The following is an 18,913-nucleotide window of genomic DNA, read 5'->3' as shown; positions in this document are numbered from 1 at the left end:
ATACATGCATTTACAGTGATTTCTGTTAAGACATTAATAGAAAGGTGATTAAGATACAGATATGGTATTGCTTGTTTGAAGATGGAAGGGTTCTGAGTTTTAATTTTATAGAATATGTTGTGTAACCAATTAAGGGGGTCTGCGGCACAAAAGCATGCATATGTATATGCACCTAAATAAATATTTCATACATAATGCAGTTACAGTATTTTTCCTTTTTTATTATAATCTGCTTAAACCTAACTTTAGTAATCAATTATTCAAATCAGGTGCATCTTATATACATACGTATATATTTTATAGAGTACTCATTATATACTTGATTCACATCTGGTACACAGAACATGCGGTATAACTATTCATATAACTATTCATTATGTTATGTAAATATTCAAAGTGTTGAATAAGTGCGACTGTCAATAAAAATTCACTTATCGCCGCCTAAAATTTTTTGCAGCAACTGATGCTGCGTACCATATATGAAATATTGAAAGAAAGAGAGAAAATAAAAGTTATCGCAGCCAGTTGACTGCGTCATTCTCAAAAATTATTATACACTTACCAATTTGTTTTCTTCTATTTTTATTATAATCGGTGTTATTCGTGAAAGAAGCTCTGATCTTTTTTTCAGGTATTAAATACACCAGAAAATATTTTACTTACTTTTCTGTGTTGCAATCAATACATTGTACGTATATCAATAGAATAGGAAAGCAAATCAATATAATCAATGCATATTTTTGCATCCTACTTATTATACGGTTCGCTTGGGAAGTACAAACGGAAATTTTTGAAAATGTGTTGTACATGGTATAGTACGACTAGAGCCTTAAACAGATACATACATCTTGCTTTGAACTGATTCAAGTGATAAAATTGAATTAGGAAAGATTATAAGAACCATGGACATTTAATATGAATTTTTAACTTACCAAGAAGAGAAGGGCAAAATTCTTTGTAAAAATTAAGTCATTATACCTTCTTTAATTCATTAATATTCTCATACTGTGTATTTTTACAAGTAAATACATACCTACTCAAAAAAAACATTATTCTACCCGATTATTCAAAAAATAATTTTTCCTGGACTTCTCCAAAGAACACAAATCCTAAGAAAAAACCTCTCTCATCCCTGCCCACAAATAAATACAAATGAGATCGAAAACTCTTAGCAACCCCAAAAGCAACTTTTTGAGTCTATTTCGATTTATGTTTTCCTTTTTTATTTGAACGCTTTTCTCCATGGTAGGGAAGCGTAAATAAACTATGTAGCGAATTGTCGGTCTGTGCTGTTCAGGCGTGTATCTCAAGTTCGTCTAAACCGATTTTGACAAAATTTTATATGCAATTTTATATTGACAATAGCACGGACTGGTCAACTTTTGGGATTCATCAGGTATCGGGAATTAGACCTTTTAACGGGCCTGTTTTACATTTTGGATTTACATTTTTGAAGAAAATATTCAACTGATTTCATTGATTGATTGTTAAAACAATGGATCTATAATTTTTTTTTGAAAGGTCAGGATTTGGAAACTGATCTGGGTCCGATTTTACATTTTTTACAATATCTACGGAGCGAATTAATGGAATTTCTTGAAATTTTATATTTGAGAACCAGTAATTACTGACGACTATACTTTTCTATATTACCATACTATACTTTTCGTATAATTCGAACGGCACAAAATGAAACTCCACTAAGAGCCAAATACACATTTTTCTAGGTATGTTAACTAAAAGCTTATTAGTGTTCTTAAATTTGTAAAGAAGTTTTTAAAACGCATTTTCATAATCTTCTACAATACTTTTTCTAGTCTAGACAATATACATTGCGGTCGGTTATGTGCTGACACCTGTTTTTTTTTTTGCTAAACACAGTGCATGATATCCATTGAACATTTTAAAGACAGGTCATTTAAACTGAACCGTGGTAGAAATAGACATATTTAGTGGTAGTAGATTTGAAGTGTTAAAGTAAGAGCAAATTCAATTCTACAAGAACTTAAATATCTATGCAGCAAATCCTTGACATTACAAAAAAATCACTAATAAAGTAGATAAAGATTAAATTTTAATTTTTCTAATTAAAAATTTGAAAAAAAAAATGATATTGTGGGAAATTTATGATGTTTAAAAGGACACTTCATAGTTTCCATAAGAATACATGTAAATTTATCAGCTTTTTTAGAGTCCAGGCCTGTATTTCTGTCAACAGTGAGCAAATACATAATGAGTGACGCATTCTTGTGGCTATCGTTAAAATTTTCTATTTGTTCTTCATTATTTCGTTTGTTAACACTTGCTTTTCATTATGTAATATTTTGTAAGTAATTCCTAGAGCAATGGTACTTATCACAGTTAATTTGATATTCACCATAGATATATGTAACTGTACATCTAACTATGGTGTTCACTATGTACGAATTTTGATTTAATCAAAGAAAAATATATAGTTATTTATAATTTAATTGAAATAATAAAAAAAAAGATTAAAAACTGGAACTCTTATAATATTAAATATTGATGACAAAAGAAAATGAAAAGAAAAAGAAGAAAAAAAAAACGATGGACAAACTATTGAACTACTTTTTGAGTGAGACGTGATGACTGACAGTATTTAACTATAACTTTTTTTTTATGAAAGATTTCAACGTTTCATTCAATTAATATGATTACCATTTTTGATTTCATTTCCTGAGAAGAATGCAATACAAGTTGTTTTTACAATATTATTAACAACTATTCATCTAGACTATATATAGCATCTATGTATGTAGATATGAATGCACCTGCATACTCAACTTTCATCACAATTAATATGTTCAATTACAATGTCTCACGGGTAATATAAATTTATTCAATTCAAATCCTATTTTAAGTTTCCTTAAATTTCATATGGAAGTACCATAAATAATTTCATTCTTATCTTTATAGTCTTACATAAATATGTATGTATGTGTACATTTAATATTTTTCAAATGATTTTCAAACACTCAAATTTCAAATAAATTTATGCAAATTTTACAACCAAATTCGTGACGTCTTTATTATTGTAAAAGTGTTGTGAAAGTGCATTAAAAATTGCAATTTGTTTTGTTATTTTATGCTTTTGTTTTACTTTTGCCTGTACAAATATGGAGCGTACATATGCACATGTAAAATAGAGCGTTTTATGATAAATATAATTTTTTTTATATTTGTATGAATTTTTAAAAAATTGGTTTGTCCGTTTCTCTAAAATATTAGATTTAGTGACAATATTTGTTGAATTAGGTATTCTGTGTATTATAAAGCATGCGATAAAATTTTCTGGGCTCTATATCGCACCAACCTTTTTTACTTAAGTATGCTTTTATTTAAAGTAGATCCTTGTTATACCCTGCACTTCGTGAAGGGTATATTAACTTTGGTATGGAGTTTGTAACTACTTGAAGGAGTCGTCTCCGGTATGGACATATATATATATTCTTGCTCAGCGTCAAATTCTGCGTCGATTTAGACGTCCGTCCGTCCGTCCGATCGCACGATAACTCAAAATGCAATTGAAACCAAACTTTCACAAGTTGTTTCTTTTGTGCCAAGGACGAACCCTATTGTAATTGGACTAATTCGGACATCGGGTTCAGGTAGCTCCCATACAACTCAAAGAGTTTATTTTAAATATTTCAAAAACTAATAAAGGGATCAATATAAAATTTTGTATACATGTGTCCAATTATATTCTACATATACTTAAAAAATTTTAATGGGATAGCTGCACCGGTTCGGGTGGCTGCCATACAACTCCAAAAGCAAATTTTTTATATTCGGCAAAATAATAAAGTCAAATTCATGAAACTTGGCAGTTGAGTGTCCAGTTATAGGTCAGACATATTTCTGAAGTTCTGGTTGAATTGCTTGACAGGTTCGAATCGCTCCCATACAAGTCCAAAAGCTTATTTTAAATATTTGGAGAAATAATAAAGTCAGATTCATGAAACTTGACAGTTGTGTGTCCAGTTATAGGTCAGATATATTTCTGAAGTTCTGGTTGAATTGCTTGACAGGTTCGAGTTGCTTCCATACAAGTCCAAAAGCTTATTTTGAATATTTGGAGAAATAATAAAGTCAGATTCATGAAACTTGGCAGTTGTGTGTCCAATTATAGGTCAGATATATCCGTGAAGTTTCTATAGAATGGTTCGAGTAACTGCTATACAACAACGAAAGGTGCAGGGTATAATTCATTCGGTTTATACCAACTGAAACGTTTTTACTTGTTTTTTTAATTAGTATAGTTCATCAACGTTTCAGCTCTTTGTAAAACAGAGGGGTTTTCTTTTTTATGCACGCTGCGCTGAAAGTTCTACATTAGTACTAAAATTTCTAAATTGCAGCGTTAAACAGTATGCAGAAACTTGAGCTAAGTTTTTTTTGTTTATAAAATCTACAAATTCTGAAACTTCTGAAATAATCTGTCGTTCGAAAATATCAGAAATGACATTATTTATGAAAGTGTATCCCAATACTTTTCGCCTTCGAATTCACCCCTAAAATAAGGAAATTTTAACAAGATTTGAGAATTTAAAGAAAACTTACTTCAATAACCTTTCAATATCTGAATATGATATTTTGAAATTTAAAATTTTTTTTGAATTTTAAATTTAAAAAAAAAAATCATGAGTCAGCGACAAAATTTATACTAGAGGTCTGCGCTATACATTTCTAGCATTTTTTCTTTATTGCAGTTTGAATTTCCGAATGCACTTTATTGCAGCCAGTAATTTCCGAACGATCTATATTTTCAGTGTATCTAGCGTGAATTTTCGAACCTACTACAAGTTAGAACTATTCTAGAGCTGAATAAACGAAAACCCCCATGCAGTTTAGTCCGACAAGTTGTGTTGTAAAAGTTACACAGGCATATGTTTAATAGTGTTAAAAATAAAAAAAAAGAATTTTCTGGTTAAAGATAAGGTCAATTTTGATTTGCAGTTAAGATAGTGGTTTTGCTCTTTAGTATACTATATGTAATGTTTGTAAAACATTTAAATTTTTTGTTCATCATTTTCCAAAAGTTAAAAAATTTTATTTTGGTTTGAAATTATTTAATATTATGGCAGGACTATTTCATACAAATACAAGCAGCTTTAACATGTAAGCCTACATAGCAAACTTTTACAGCCTGATCGTGTATCTCGCTTTTTTACTCCCTTTTTATTCACTTTAAAATCAGAATTCTCAGTATTTTCTAATGGACGTTTCACTTTTCCAATAAGATTTTTTCAATTGAATTTTTGCATTTTTTTATAAATTATCGACTAAACGTCTCACTTTAAAAAACAAAGTTAATAAATTTTTTATGCATTAATTATACAAGTAAGTGATAGCTACTAACTTTAGGATTGATCAGAGCCTTAGACGATCAGGCTCTTAGAATCAAATTTAATTTTGTTTAATTTTTTGTGGATTTTTGATAATTTTTAGAAAATTTGTGATTTATTGGTAGATTTAATTTTATGTTCGAGAAGATCTGTCATTTTATGTGTCATTTTATTTGGTTATTTAAGTACTCTCTTTTTTGTAAATATGGAAAAATATGTGTTAATTAGTTTGAGTTTGTTTCTCCGGGAGTGCATTTGCTTACAAAACCTCTTTTCGTTTTTAATATAAAAGGTGGAAATCTTATACACTTTGGGTTTGTTCGAATATTTCTAGAAAAAAATTTTTACCTACCTCCTCCACTCCTATATATGTTATATATCCCTCAAAATCCTGAAAATGCGAATTTTTGACAACATATTGTATATCGGCACCAGAAATATTTTTCAAATTTTGCAAGCTCAATAAGAAGATGACTTACTTCTTCTACTGTAAATAACATACGTCGACGTTACAATAAATGGATTTTAGTTCTAATTTACTATCATCCTATATCTGATTGTTTTTTTTTTTTTAACCCATCGCTTTCTTTTAAGTCAGTTGGTAATTTTAACAGTTTGTTGATATTAATAAATTGTTAATTTTTTTCGGTTTTTTTTGTTTTCCCATCAAAAAGTTTAATAACATATTTAAAATTTTAATATTAACTCATCTAATTTATAACGTTGAATACGACCATTATAATGTATCTTTTAATTGTCATCCGAAAAGTATGCAATAATTATGATTTTTGTATATTAATGTAAATCATCTAAATGGAAGGCATTGATTAATGATATAACCCCCAACGGTATATTATTAATCAACGACAGGAGTAGCTTATAAAAATAAAGAATTTTCAATCGTTTAAGGGAAATGTGCTATTTTATAAACCAATGGGTTTGATCTAAATTTATTTTAAATTCAGAATTTAAAAAAAAAAAGTCAAATGCACGGTTTTCAAATAGTTAATAGCAACGGGTAAAATTTTATTCAAGCGCAAATAAATTATGAATTCTTTGGTATTGTTCAAATATATTTACTCTTTTTATAATATTGTGAAAACGAAATAAAAGTAAGACTTAACCATTGTAAGGCTTTGATATAAATAAGTATGTAAGTCAAATTTGAAGTTGAATAAATTTATTGTATATACACAAAAATCTAATAGCGAGCTAATTAAATTATTTATTTACTTTTTTTTTTTTGGGAACACCATAGCACATTTTAGGTAATAATTGTTTCACCGGTATTTTGAAATAAACTAGTTCTTTATTTCCTTGTTATTTTATATAACGTGTTGTCTTTTGAATTTAATTTTTTGTTTGTTGTGTAAAATGAGCAAAAAAAAAAGCAAATATTATTTGAATTTCCGGCAACTTTTCCTAGATATTTTTTTCTTTCATTTTACAATAATTTTAGATAACAATGTTATAATATAACATATGAATTAAAAAATTAATTAATTTTATAAATGAAGTCCACTTATACAATAAAAAGATAATTTAAGACATGTGTTTTTTTCAAAAAAAAATTTGCTTTCTTCTTTTTAACAATTGAAAAGTATGAGATGACTAGATGAGAAATTATAGTCATTCTCTTTTCTCAAATGTATGTACATACATATATAGTTAGTCGGCAAAATTCGTACTCAATATTGTATAATTCGTATAATTTTGTATACATAAAATATTAAAATGTGAATAATATTGTGATATTATTCACATTTTAATATTCACATATTAATATTATTCACATCAAATATTGTGAGGTTATTGTTCATCTCTTAATATCTCTTCAGAGAAAGTGCAGCTCTCAAATTTCTCAGTTTGTTCAAAAATCATTAATGTCATTGTACATTTAAACAAGGTTCTTTTTATATATGTCCATTACTTTTGGATTTTTATATAATAGATAAAATGTTATCAAACTCTGTTTTTGAAAATTAAGTTTGTATAGTTTGAACTGATCACCTTTAAAAACTATTCATTAAAATAGTACATGAAACTTTTAAAGCTTTTCGGTTCTAACTTTAAGAACTGAATTTTCAAAAACACAGAAAATTACAGAAAAAGGAACTAAGATTTTTTGATTCGTATTTCTAGGAATTTTAAAAAAGTTTTTGAAAAACTTAACTCGCCTCACGTGATTATGGAGGCTGAGCAATATCACAGCGGCCCTATCTGACCGTCTTATCGTAACTTAACCTAAATTACATTGTCAAAACAAAATTCAGGACATTTGTACAAAAAATTTAGACACAAGGGTGAGATTTTTGATCTTTTTTAAAAATACATTGTCAAAACAAAATTCAGGGCATTTGTACAAAAATTTAGAGGCAAGAGTGAGATCTTTAATCTGCTTTTCAATTGCGGTTCGATCTAATTGAAAACTTTTAAGAATAGTTGTCAAATTTCTATAAAACAAAGCAGATCTTTTTTATTCATTTATTAAAAGCTTTATAAAGGCCTGTATTCGATTGTCAGGAATTGTCTGGATTAGAATTGGTTTTATATAGATTATTTTATAAAGAATTGATTTTTCTACATCCAAATTTTCATTTATCAAACCCCGAAGACAAGAAGAATCTTATGATAATTTAGAACTTACCTATGAAATTTGTACGATTATTAATTTGAGGAACATTATAAAAATTTATTGGCTTAGGCTCTTATATATTATAAAAATTTCGTAATTACTAATTAATATATTGGTTGATTTAAATATAAAATTTGTCATTTTCAATAAATACATATATGTATGTTAATGGATGTGATTACCAACACACACATCATTTTGTTGTTTAATTTTTTTTTTGTGTAGAAAAAAAAAACAAGTAATAAGAAATAGATTTAAAAACTACCTGAAGGCAATAAATGCATCTCCCATTTCACCGCCAACAATATGAACTCCACCATCGGGTATTGATAGTCCACGAAAGAAAGCTCGAATATCCAAAGCATTTGCAGACCATGGTAGATTTTGTAATCGAATAATAACACTCATTTTGATTTCTTTCTTTTATTTTAAATTTCAATTCAATTTAAATTTCAATTAAAATTATTTATGTATGTAGTATGTATATATATTTTCACTCTTAAGTTTTTGTTTTCAAATTCTTTTTAAAATAGAGTTTTTTTACACTAATTACATAATACATATGTATGTATGTATGTATGTATTTGAAGATTGGTTTTATTTTTTCTTTTAAATTCTTTATTGATTTTTGTGGGTTCTTTTTCTTCATATATTTTGTGATTTTTAAATTTTCTTTTGTTTCCTACAAAAATTTTTACCTTTTTTTATTACTTTAATTTTATTGGAAAAATTTGTTGATCTTGTAGACAAATATTTATTTTTTGAATAACCTGTTCCTTTTTTCTAATTCTTAGGTCCAAAGAAGTACAGTTTAAGACATATTTGTACATATATCGTTTAATACGAAATATGTATGTATGTACAATGAAAAGATTAAAAATTTCCTGTAAAGAAAATTAAAAAAAAATGAAATATTTTTTTTCATATATAAAACTGTCTAATTGAGTATTGTCACAAAATCTAAAATTTTAAAATAATTTTTGCTTTTTAATTCAAAATGATTCAAAGTAAATTTATTTTATATATTTGATTTTCGGTATAGTGATTGAGAGCATACAAATCCTTCCGAAATCCTTCGAATTTATTTTTGAAGAAATTTTTTAATGTTTGATATATCATATATATGTATGTACTTAGCTTAGCTATTATAGATAATTACGAAAAATATCAGAGCAACTCGAATAAATTCGAAATTTATTATTTTGATTTATCGCAAGGGTTGTAATAAAATAGACTGTATATTTACTCAATTTTGCTTTCTCATACTTACCATCTTCTTTCCAGAAATAATTTTAATAATTTAATTCGGATGAAAGACTATCGCGAGAGTGCTCAACAACATTTTTCTTTAATATACTACAGAACATTGTTGCTGTTACATTGTCATAATTGAGTATATATGTAGTGATTAAAATATACAAAATATGTTCAACATCAGATATCGTATGCATGCATATTCTTTGAATATCGTACATTTGCAATTATTTATACTCTAGTTTTCTCTAAAACGATTCAAAATTTCTGAATTAATTTTTAGTACAAGAGTTCATTTTTAGTACAAATCTCAAAACTTTTAATATCAAGTTATTTTAAAAGCAATGTCTCTTACTTTTTTCAACACTTTATAACCCACATAAATTTAAAAAGTCTTAAATATTTTGCTGCCTTACTTCTTATTACTTTTTTTAGTTACTCAAAAACCTATTTGAAAATCACAACGAGTACATTATAGTGTTGTCTTTTAAATACCCATTGTATAGTGAAACACTCTCCAATTTTAATTACTTATTTTTATTATTAAAAACAGAAAAAAATAAAAAAAAAGAGGAGGAAATAATATTTTTATTTCAAAATATTTTATTTCAAAATTCAAAATAGATAATAGTAATTTATTCACATATAATATAATAATTATTACCGTTTATTCCTATATAATTTTAATTATTATACTTAAAATCTTGTTTACACGTTGTAAATGATTAAATAACATTTGTTAAATAAATACCATTGTAAATGTACAATAATATAAAAAAATCAAAAACTAAATTGTTTAATTAGTTAATTATTTTGTAAAAAAATTTGATAATTTTCTTTGACTGCTTGTAAAAATTTTGAATTGATAAACATTTCTTTGCATCTTGTAAAGAATAAATAAGAAAAAACCAGAATCCATTCTTAATTTTTAATAGCTTTTTTTCTTTAAAAGAGCATAAATGACAACACATACGTAAATATTGATTATAGAGAGAAATAATTTTCATCACCATAAAATTAACACGTGTAAATAGAAATTTAAAATTTTTTTTGACAATATATTGTATTCGAATTTCGTATTCATTTCAAATGAAATCTGAACTGTTAGAACAACATTCTCTTTTAATGAAATATAAAAATTAAAATGTAATTATTACTGATTTCGAAACTGAAGTAACTACATTAAACTCAATTCAACTAATTCAAAAATATATTAACACTCAATTCAGCTAATGTGTTATAATTGCTGAATTGTGCATTTACATAAATGATGTGTAAAACAATAAACTCTTTCATATATAAATGAGACTGTATAAATATATAAATTAAAAAGAAAAACACGAGAAACATTTTGTTAACTCTAAATCTAGTATAACACTTATCGCATTTTTTAAATTGTTTAATTAAATTGAAACAAGTTTAATTTTTTATTTCCTAATATAAAAATGTCATCGGTCTTTTTTTAATTTTAAAATTATGTAATTGTTTGTAGTTAAAATAATTAAAATTTTATATGTATACGATGATATTCGTTGCTTACGCATCTATTCATCTTTTATAGATATTTGTGGAAGATTTTTAATATTTAAAATTCCGCTTTTCAAATCAAAATGATTTTTAATGTCTTGAAATCATTATACATACTTCATTTTGACTAAAACAAAAACCAGTTTGAGCATTTGGGCCAATTTTAAAATTTTATATACATATGTACAAGAATTAATTATTATTGTAAAGAAAAGATATAATACAATAAAATTATAATTTATAATATAAATTTGAATTCAATAAGGAAAAATTGTTAAATTTAAAATGGAAAATTGTTAAAATCTATATAGGAAGGAAAAAAGTTCATTATAAATTTTGAAGTTTTTAACTAATTGAATTAGCTACAGTAATATAACAATTAGGAGAACTTATTAATATTACGGGGAAATAAAATTTTTCATACTTACACTATGTATGTATGTGTGTTCATAAACATTGCTAAATTTTCGCCGCAATATAGCGATTAGCGCTGTAAAATCATATGAACTGTTTAGATTATATAAAATAATAATTAAAAAATTAAATATATGACATATTACGTTATGTTTTTGCAGTATTGCATTTGGTAATTATTGTTCGGCAATACATATTGCGTTTACGAATATCTCTAATATTATAACGGAATTTTCATTGACATTTTATTTGATAATTATGATTTTTAAATGTATACAGTCAAGTTTCTTTATCTTATATACTCTCTTATAAGACGAATTTTTCTCCTCTCTACGACTCGAACTGTTTAACATATTTCTGTTTTGTGATGCACTTTTAAATATTTTTCCTAACCACAACTATTCTCTTGTATTTTATTGAATGTAACTTGTATTATAAATGAAAGTTTATACATGTTATTTAAGAATTTATACTATATTTATTTACTTTCTTATATATATTATGTACATATTATAAGAATCTTTATTCATAAAAGAAAGTCAGAAAAAAAAATTTTGTTTGTTTTGATCTCTTTTCATACAGTCGCTTATGCAGTACAAACATTCCAAATTAATAATAATAAAAATTTTAATATAACAAATTTTCGCCTCGTTCTACGCTATTTAAATCTAAGAATTTCATTCTAAACTGTGATTTTATTTATATTGTACATATGTACATGTATGTAGATATTATGCGAATTTAAAACCTGAAACCTAAAGATTAAAATTATCGCGTCAAATCAATTTTCGAAATTTAATTAACATAAGCATATCATTTATTTTATTCAACTTTGATAAAATAATTATACATTCAGGTTATAAGTTAAATAGAATTGTCAAAACAAATTAGTATTATTCTTTTCGTTGAAGACGAAAAATTTTAAATTTTTTTTAAGATCAAAGTAAGTAAACACTTTTTTGTTTCACATTTCACTTAATTTTAACCTACACATGTACAAACATTGTAACATAACGTAGGCATGTGAATTTTACCAATTAATAAAATTATCTGTATTATATACATACATGTATGTTAATGTTATACGTTTGTATGAATATATAATTTAATTTAATACTATAATTTTAAAATAAAAACAAATAAATGCCATAATATAAGCATATATTAAGTCCTTATACAAAGGAAATTGCAAAAAATAAAAAGTAAATAACGAAATTGTGTAATATTCTCGATTAGTGGCTAATAAATTTACTATGTCATTAAATATTGCATAATATTTTTCGCAATTCAGCAATTACAACTTGTTAGCTGAACTCAATAATTCGTGCTGAATTGGATGTAAAATACGGGATACAGCTGCTATATTGAAAAGTGACAAATAATTCTTATAGGTGCATGGTAGCTTGTAGTCTTACAAGGAAGAAATTGCATTTATCACTAAGGTATTCGATTATTTATATACTAATTTGCCAACTTAAATTATGCAGTCCTAATCTGAATTAAAATAAATATCTGAATTAAATATGAAAATTGTAAGTAATGCTGAATTAATAAAGTTGATGTTTGATTTACACGTAAAAACCTGTTCCTGCCGCCCCCCTCTTTTTAATTGTATTTGAATTATTTTTTTCGCTTTTAATAAAATTTGAAAGCATATTTTCTAAAAAAAAAAAAGTCCGAAATGATTTTCTTACAACTCGGGAGAGTAAAATTAAACTTGTTTTCATATTTTAACCTCTTTCTTTTTTCTTTTTCATTCGAATACAAAAGGAAAACAAAAATTCATACAATAATCAATGCAAATATTAAATCAGATGGAAAATACAATCAAAGATTTCCTTATTGACAGATAATGACATCTTACATCCCATATTAACGTCTCCAAAATGCTTTTAAGTAATAAATATGTATATTAAAGTGAAAATAAAAGTGCGTCTAAAACTCTTATCGGAAACTTAAAATTTATATAGACATAATTAAATATTCAACTGAAAATATTCAAATGCATAATGCAGTCTTTTTTTTGAATTCTAAATTTCATGCAACTTAGCATTTCTAATGACGATATACTGCGATGATCTTATCTATGCATAACGGATGTTATACATGTTACCTTTTCATTCGCATTTTCTGTAATATTTCGCTAATAATTTTCTGTTTTGTCAATATTTTTCTGTTATACGCAATTTTTAATTGTTGAGTAAGTTTTCCGTTCCAAAACATAAGTATGTAGGTATGTCATAAGGAAGATTAGTGTAATATAAATTTTATTTTTACGGACCAAGTGGATAAGTTCAATTTTTTTTTAAATGTAAATGCAAAATATGTAGTTAAAAATACAGTTTTTTGATTTTGAGCAGATGTTTATTAAAATAAATATTTACTAAGACAAACGTTGTAATTAATTAATAAAAAGTCTTGGTTATTTGAAGTGGCGTCACAATTAAATAAATTTTTAACCTTTCTCAGTTAGTAAACATATCCAATTTATTACTAACAATTAGCATGTTAAGCAAACTATAATTAATATTTACCTGCAGAGTAAAATAAATTCCTTGACCTCAGAGTTACCGTAATATCAATTTATTATGCAATTCAGCTAAAGAAAATACTAGTTGATGAATTATACCAGGAATTCACGTTAAAGAGACGACACAACCGCTCAAAGTAAGGTGACGCCAAAGAAGTGATTAAAATTAAGATATTCGTGTAAATATATATAAAAATTAAGATTAAAAATACTCAGTTCAGCATAAAAAATGTAATTGCGGAATTGCATATTATAATATACAGTACTACAATTGTGGAGACATGCATTGTTAATTCAAACTATTTGTTAATTTTTTGCCAACCGTGTTTTTCATACAATAAGGCAGGCGATGTAATGGCAAAAAATTTCACACATCAACTTCTTGGCGGAAATGCATTTCTCCATGATACTGAAGCGTAAATGTCTTGAGTACGCTTCTTGTTGGAACGGCTAATGTGATCACGGACCATTGTATCCCAATATTGAGCTTCAACAAGAATTTTTGTGTCGAACTTCCCTCTCGTGATTAGTGTAAGGAAGCAGTCTTTTGAGGGGTTTTAAAGGTAGCTTTATTTTTAGACGGCTCCAAATTTAGAATGGGGTCGATGCTGGAGTTTTCTCCATAAAACACAGGGTGTCTGAATCGTATTGGCTTCCTGGCGAATCGAGTGCCTTTCAGGCAGAAGTTCGTACCATATTGAAAGCATGCGAAATCTTGTGAGGTCTCCCTATTTTGACTAGTAATGCCGCAAGAGTGACCAAGACCAAGATCGTGCGGAATGAATTTTTGTTCCCATCAACACATTGAAAAAGAATATATATAACCATTATTTCTCGTGTTCTGATAGTAGGTGGAACGCCTGCGCATGCGGGACAACAAGAAAAATGTGGCCAAAATTCGACTTAAGAAAGTCGGATGAGCTTCTCGGACAGTCTCGGAGGGACATTGCTTGCCTTACGTTAATCTACACAGGGCAATGGCCCTTGGAGCAGCATGCGGCTAGAATGGGGTCGCCCTTCAACACAACGTATTGCAGCTGCTGGGAAATGGACAAGAAGAAGACCATTTTTATCTTATATCTTAGAAAACAATTGACGTACTTTCTTTGTGGGTTGTTATATTTATGTCTGGGTTTTATTTACTATCGGAACTAACTACAGAACATTCCAGGGAATTCGAACGGCACAAAGTTCGAAGAACCAAATTTCCACTATTCTAAATACGTTAACTAAAATCTAACTAGCATCTTTGAATTTTAAAGAACTGTTTAAAAGACATTTCCATAATTTTTATGCAACATTTTCGCCAATATTTTTTACTCGGAATATAACTATTTGCGATCGGGTATGAGCTGGTCTAATCAAATTTTTTATTAATTACATTCCATAACATTAAATTACACAGAAATTTTGAACAATTTACAGATTTTACGCAATAGTTTTTTTTTATATTTAAGGAATAAATTTTGTCTGCTTTAACTTGCATTTTTTATAAGCCATTAATTTTGTTTCAAATTTCAATATGCAAATTATATTAGATTGCATGCAACGTTGTTCATTAAAAATTTAAATGATTTAACATAACTTTTATTTATATGATAAATAAAATTTCTAACATGAAAAAATATCTTATGATCTACTATACTGTTATACATTTAATTTCTAACTTTTATAAAAAAAAATTTCATATCATTTTTTATTTAAATAAAATACAGGTGTACTATTGACTTAAATTTAATTTAAAATACTTGCAGAAAATAATTGGTTATATTTTTCTTATAGACGAATTTATGATGCTGTTGTTGTGTAGGAGATAAATCAGCTGTATAATAAACACACAATACGAGCAAGTTTAAATTTTACTTTAAGGCCATTGCAATATTAATTTTAATTTTATATTATACTCGAATATAATAAACATTGAGATTTAAAATAATTGATTCTATGTTGATCAATTTAACCATCTTTAACCATTAATTAAGCGTATACGTATACACATACATATAAAAACTTGAAAACAGTTGGAAAATTATTTAATCCGAAGTCATTAACTCTTTTACAAAAATGTTTGTCTTTTTTGTTTTTGTTTTGAATTAAAAGCATCATTTACTTCCTATAAAAGATTTATTCATTAAAAAAAAAAAAATAAAATGAAAAAATCAATAATAGTTTCTTTAGAATTTACAAAAATAAAATAAAAAAAAAAATTGAATTGTATTAAAATAAGGAAAAAGTTTAATCATGCAACTTTAATATTTTCTTCCAAAAAGTGTAATTTCCAACTGTTTTGAAAATAATGCTGAAAATAACAAAGCTATTTCCTCTCAAATCAATTTAAATTTTTTTTTTAGTTCAGGAAAAAATTACTTGTTTTACAAGCAAGATGTTCCCGAAGAATCGTAAGGTAAAAACAACAACACTCATATTATGGCTTCAACCTATTGATTATTAGTAGCATTAAATAACAGTTTATATTTTCCTATTTCCATAATTTAGACAGGACCATATTGCCTATTTTTCTCTTTTTTTTGCTAATTATGAATGCCATATGAAAAAATAAAGTACATAATTCTAGAGCATGCAACCAAATTCAGATAATAGGGCTTTAAAAATTCTAATAGAAAAAATGATTGAAAGTTACCAAACATACTTAAAGTTCCACACTGCAAAATTTTAAAAACTTTTAGCAACCTGTGCTCAAAGGCAGATTTAAAGATTAGTACATTGTTGTTCGGATTGATTTTGATCGAAATGAAAATTACGTATTGTTAGATTACCAGGGATTCACCATCTCATATTTCCCACCATCTTATCAGTTGTCCCTGAGAATTGAAAAGTAATTCTTGTTTAGCGTGCAATATCATTACATACACAATTAGTAACCGAACAAACAGAAGCCAGTAAATCTAAAACATATGATAAATAAGTTATTTAAGGAGTTGCTCATTGTTTTTTGTGCCAGCAAGTTTGTTGTGTTCCACAAAAACAACCTTTTTTTGAAAATAAGATGAAACAATTAATTTTTTTTGTCATAGTTTGATGTCATAATAGTATTTTTAGTAATTTCTCATATAAAATTATCTAGTCGCTAAGATTTTTAATAGCATTGCCTCACTTTAAGTCATTTAAAACTCACTAAAGTCATTTTAATTTTTATAAATAAGCTAAAATTCAAGAGTTAATTTTATTGTATAAAAATTAGGTATGAACATCGCTCTGAGTCATTTCACTTACAGTCCCAAAAACAAATTTTATTCAAAGTTTTAAACTGTAGTTTTAAAAAGTTCTGTATATCATAAACGCTGCATTAATTCCACTAAACTTTTTCTTTGAAAAAAAAAATTGTTTTTTAATTGCAATTTATTGTTATGATCTGCAAACTATGCGCTTCAAATTTACATATTTTACATTTTAAAATTCCATTGCAAACAAGCATCTCAAAAATTCGATTCACCATATGAACTTTGAGAATGTCATACCATCATAATGTCATTGTACAATTACTAACAATTTTATATGCAGATAAAAGTCAAAGCTGTTCTTTTTAAAGCAAAATTGCTATTTTCTTTTTTTAATTTTTTTAATTTCATTAAACCTGTAGTAAGTTTTCTTTAACAATATAAATTTTAAACAAAATTTATATAAACGGGTAAAAAAATTTTTAATTTTAACCCTTTCAGAGACATTTTTCTATGAAAATATTCGTTTAGTTGTAATTATTTTTTATGCAATTATTAACTATTTGCAATTAATTCCGTCCAATTTTTTATTAATTATTTGTTTGACAGCAATTAAGAAGGTTTCTCTATTAAACTGTTCAGATATACCGAAATATGTAGTTAAAAGTCTAGAGCTCAACATTTTAGAAGCACAAAAATCTGCAAAGTTCACAATTCAAATAAAATATATGTACATTGTTATCATGTGTAAAAAAATGTATGCTGCTTAATTTTCACTATGTCACAGCAAATGCGCCAGTAGCCTAAATTTATAAAAATTAAAAATAAAATTAATACAAGATAAGCAGTAAATGTAAAAAGTGTCATTTTAATATTGTGTTAGCAATTCACAAACATTCTATGCAATTGTCAATTAAACGCAATGTCAATAAATGGAATCCATGTCTTTTCAGTGTTAATCTTAATTGTAGTAAAAAGTAGTAGTACTGGAGCTATACCATATACGTTTGTTAAAAATTACTCGCGCATAATAATCCTATTTGCAAAAAATTTATTTTAATTTCTCCTGAACAATTTATTAATTATCTGAATTATTTAATATGCGTTCTGGCTGAAGCAGTTAAAAAAAAACATAAATAATTTTTTATAATTCACAATCTTATCTTGAAGCATGTGCTAAAATTTCCTTATTAAAAACGTACTTTTTTTTGTTTTCTTTTTTTTTTTACATGCTTTAATACTTACAAGCGTAAACATACGTGCATATATCAACATTTTTAATAATTCACATATTTCACAAAATTTATTTTTAAATTAACAAAAAAAAAATCTTGTTATTTTAAATAGCAAGTAAGTCGATTCGAAAATATTATTAAAGATGTGTGCACGCTAAGTATAACAAAATTTTTAAATTTCGTCTGCAATTACGTTAGTCCTTGCAAGCTATGCAGAAGCGATAGTTACTGCATGGTTCCTAAGAGAAATTTTTTCATGTTTTCATATAATTTCATATTTGAAATGAAAATTGTAATTTTGTCAATACAATTTACTTTATTTTTTTGAGAGCTTTCAAGATTTTATAGAAGAATTTTCTATTAAGTCTGCTTTAAGAAGTTCAAGTAGAATCAATATTAATTTCACATAATTACTGAATTGTGCATTAATATCGTATTACTGCTATTTAAGGTCATCAGAATCATGCACTAAAAATAATAAAAGTAAAATATGTGAAATATCCCCAGTTAAGGTATTGTTCTAAGAATCTATTCTACATAATTCAGCAATTAGAACTCGTATATTGAATAATGTATACGAGTTGTATCAATAACATGTTTATGCAAATTTTCAAATGAGCCGGTGATAGACAAACAGCCAAACAGATCAACAGCCTAAGAAACAGAAAGAAAGACAAATTATATTGCTTAAAATGTATAACATTTTATTTCTGAAACGCCGTACTTACTCCAGTAGTAAATGTATTTTCGTTGAAAAGTCAATTGGTGAATTT

The 18,913-nt window shown here is 26.3% G+C and overlaps 1 protein-coding gene across 1 annotated transcript in view; it reads right to left on the bottom strand.

Moving 5' to 3' along the window:
- The window catches only part of LOC129612893 (putative uncharacterized protein DDB_G0282133), a 35,183-nt gene that overhangs the window by 4,765 nt on the left and 11,505 nt on the right, over positions 1–18,913 (bottom strand). The window contains exon 2 of the mRNA XM_055526709.1: positions 8,267–8,885. Within this exon, the coding sequence (XP_055382684.1) occupies positions 8,267–8,409 (143 nt within the window). The 5' untranslated portion in view covers positions 8,410–8,885. The remainder of the gene's footprint in view (positions 1–8,266; positions 8,886–18,913) is intronic.

The sequence above is a fragment of the Condylostylus longicornis genome, unplaced genomic scaffold (assembly GCF_029603195.1).
Source record: "Condylostylus longicornis isolate FDR11 unplaced genomic scaffold, ASM2960319v2 ptg000077l, whole genome shotgun sequence".
Classification (NCBI taxonomy): domain Eukaryota; kingdom Metazoa; phylum Arthropoda; class Insecta; order Diptera; family Dolichopodidae; genus Condylostylus; species Condylostylus longicornis.
This window is presented reverse-complemented; position numbering and strand designations above follow the sequence as displayed.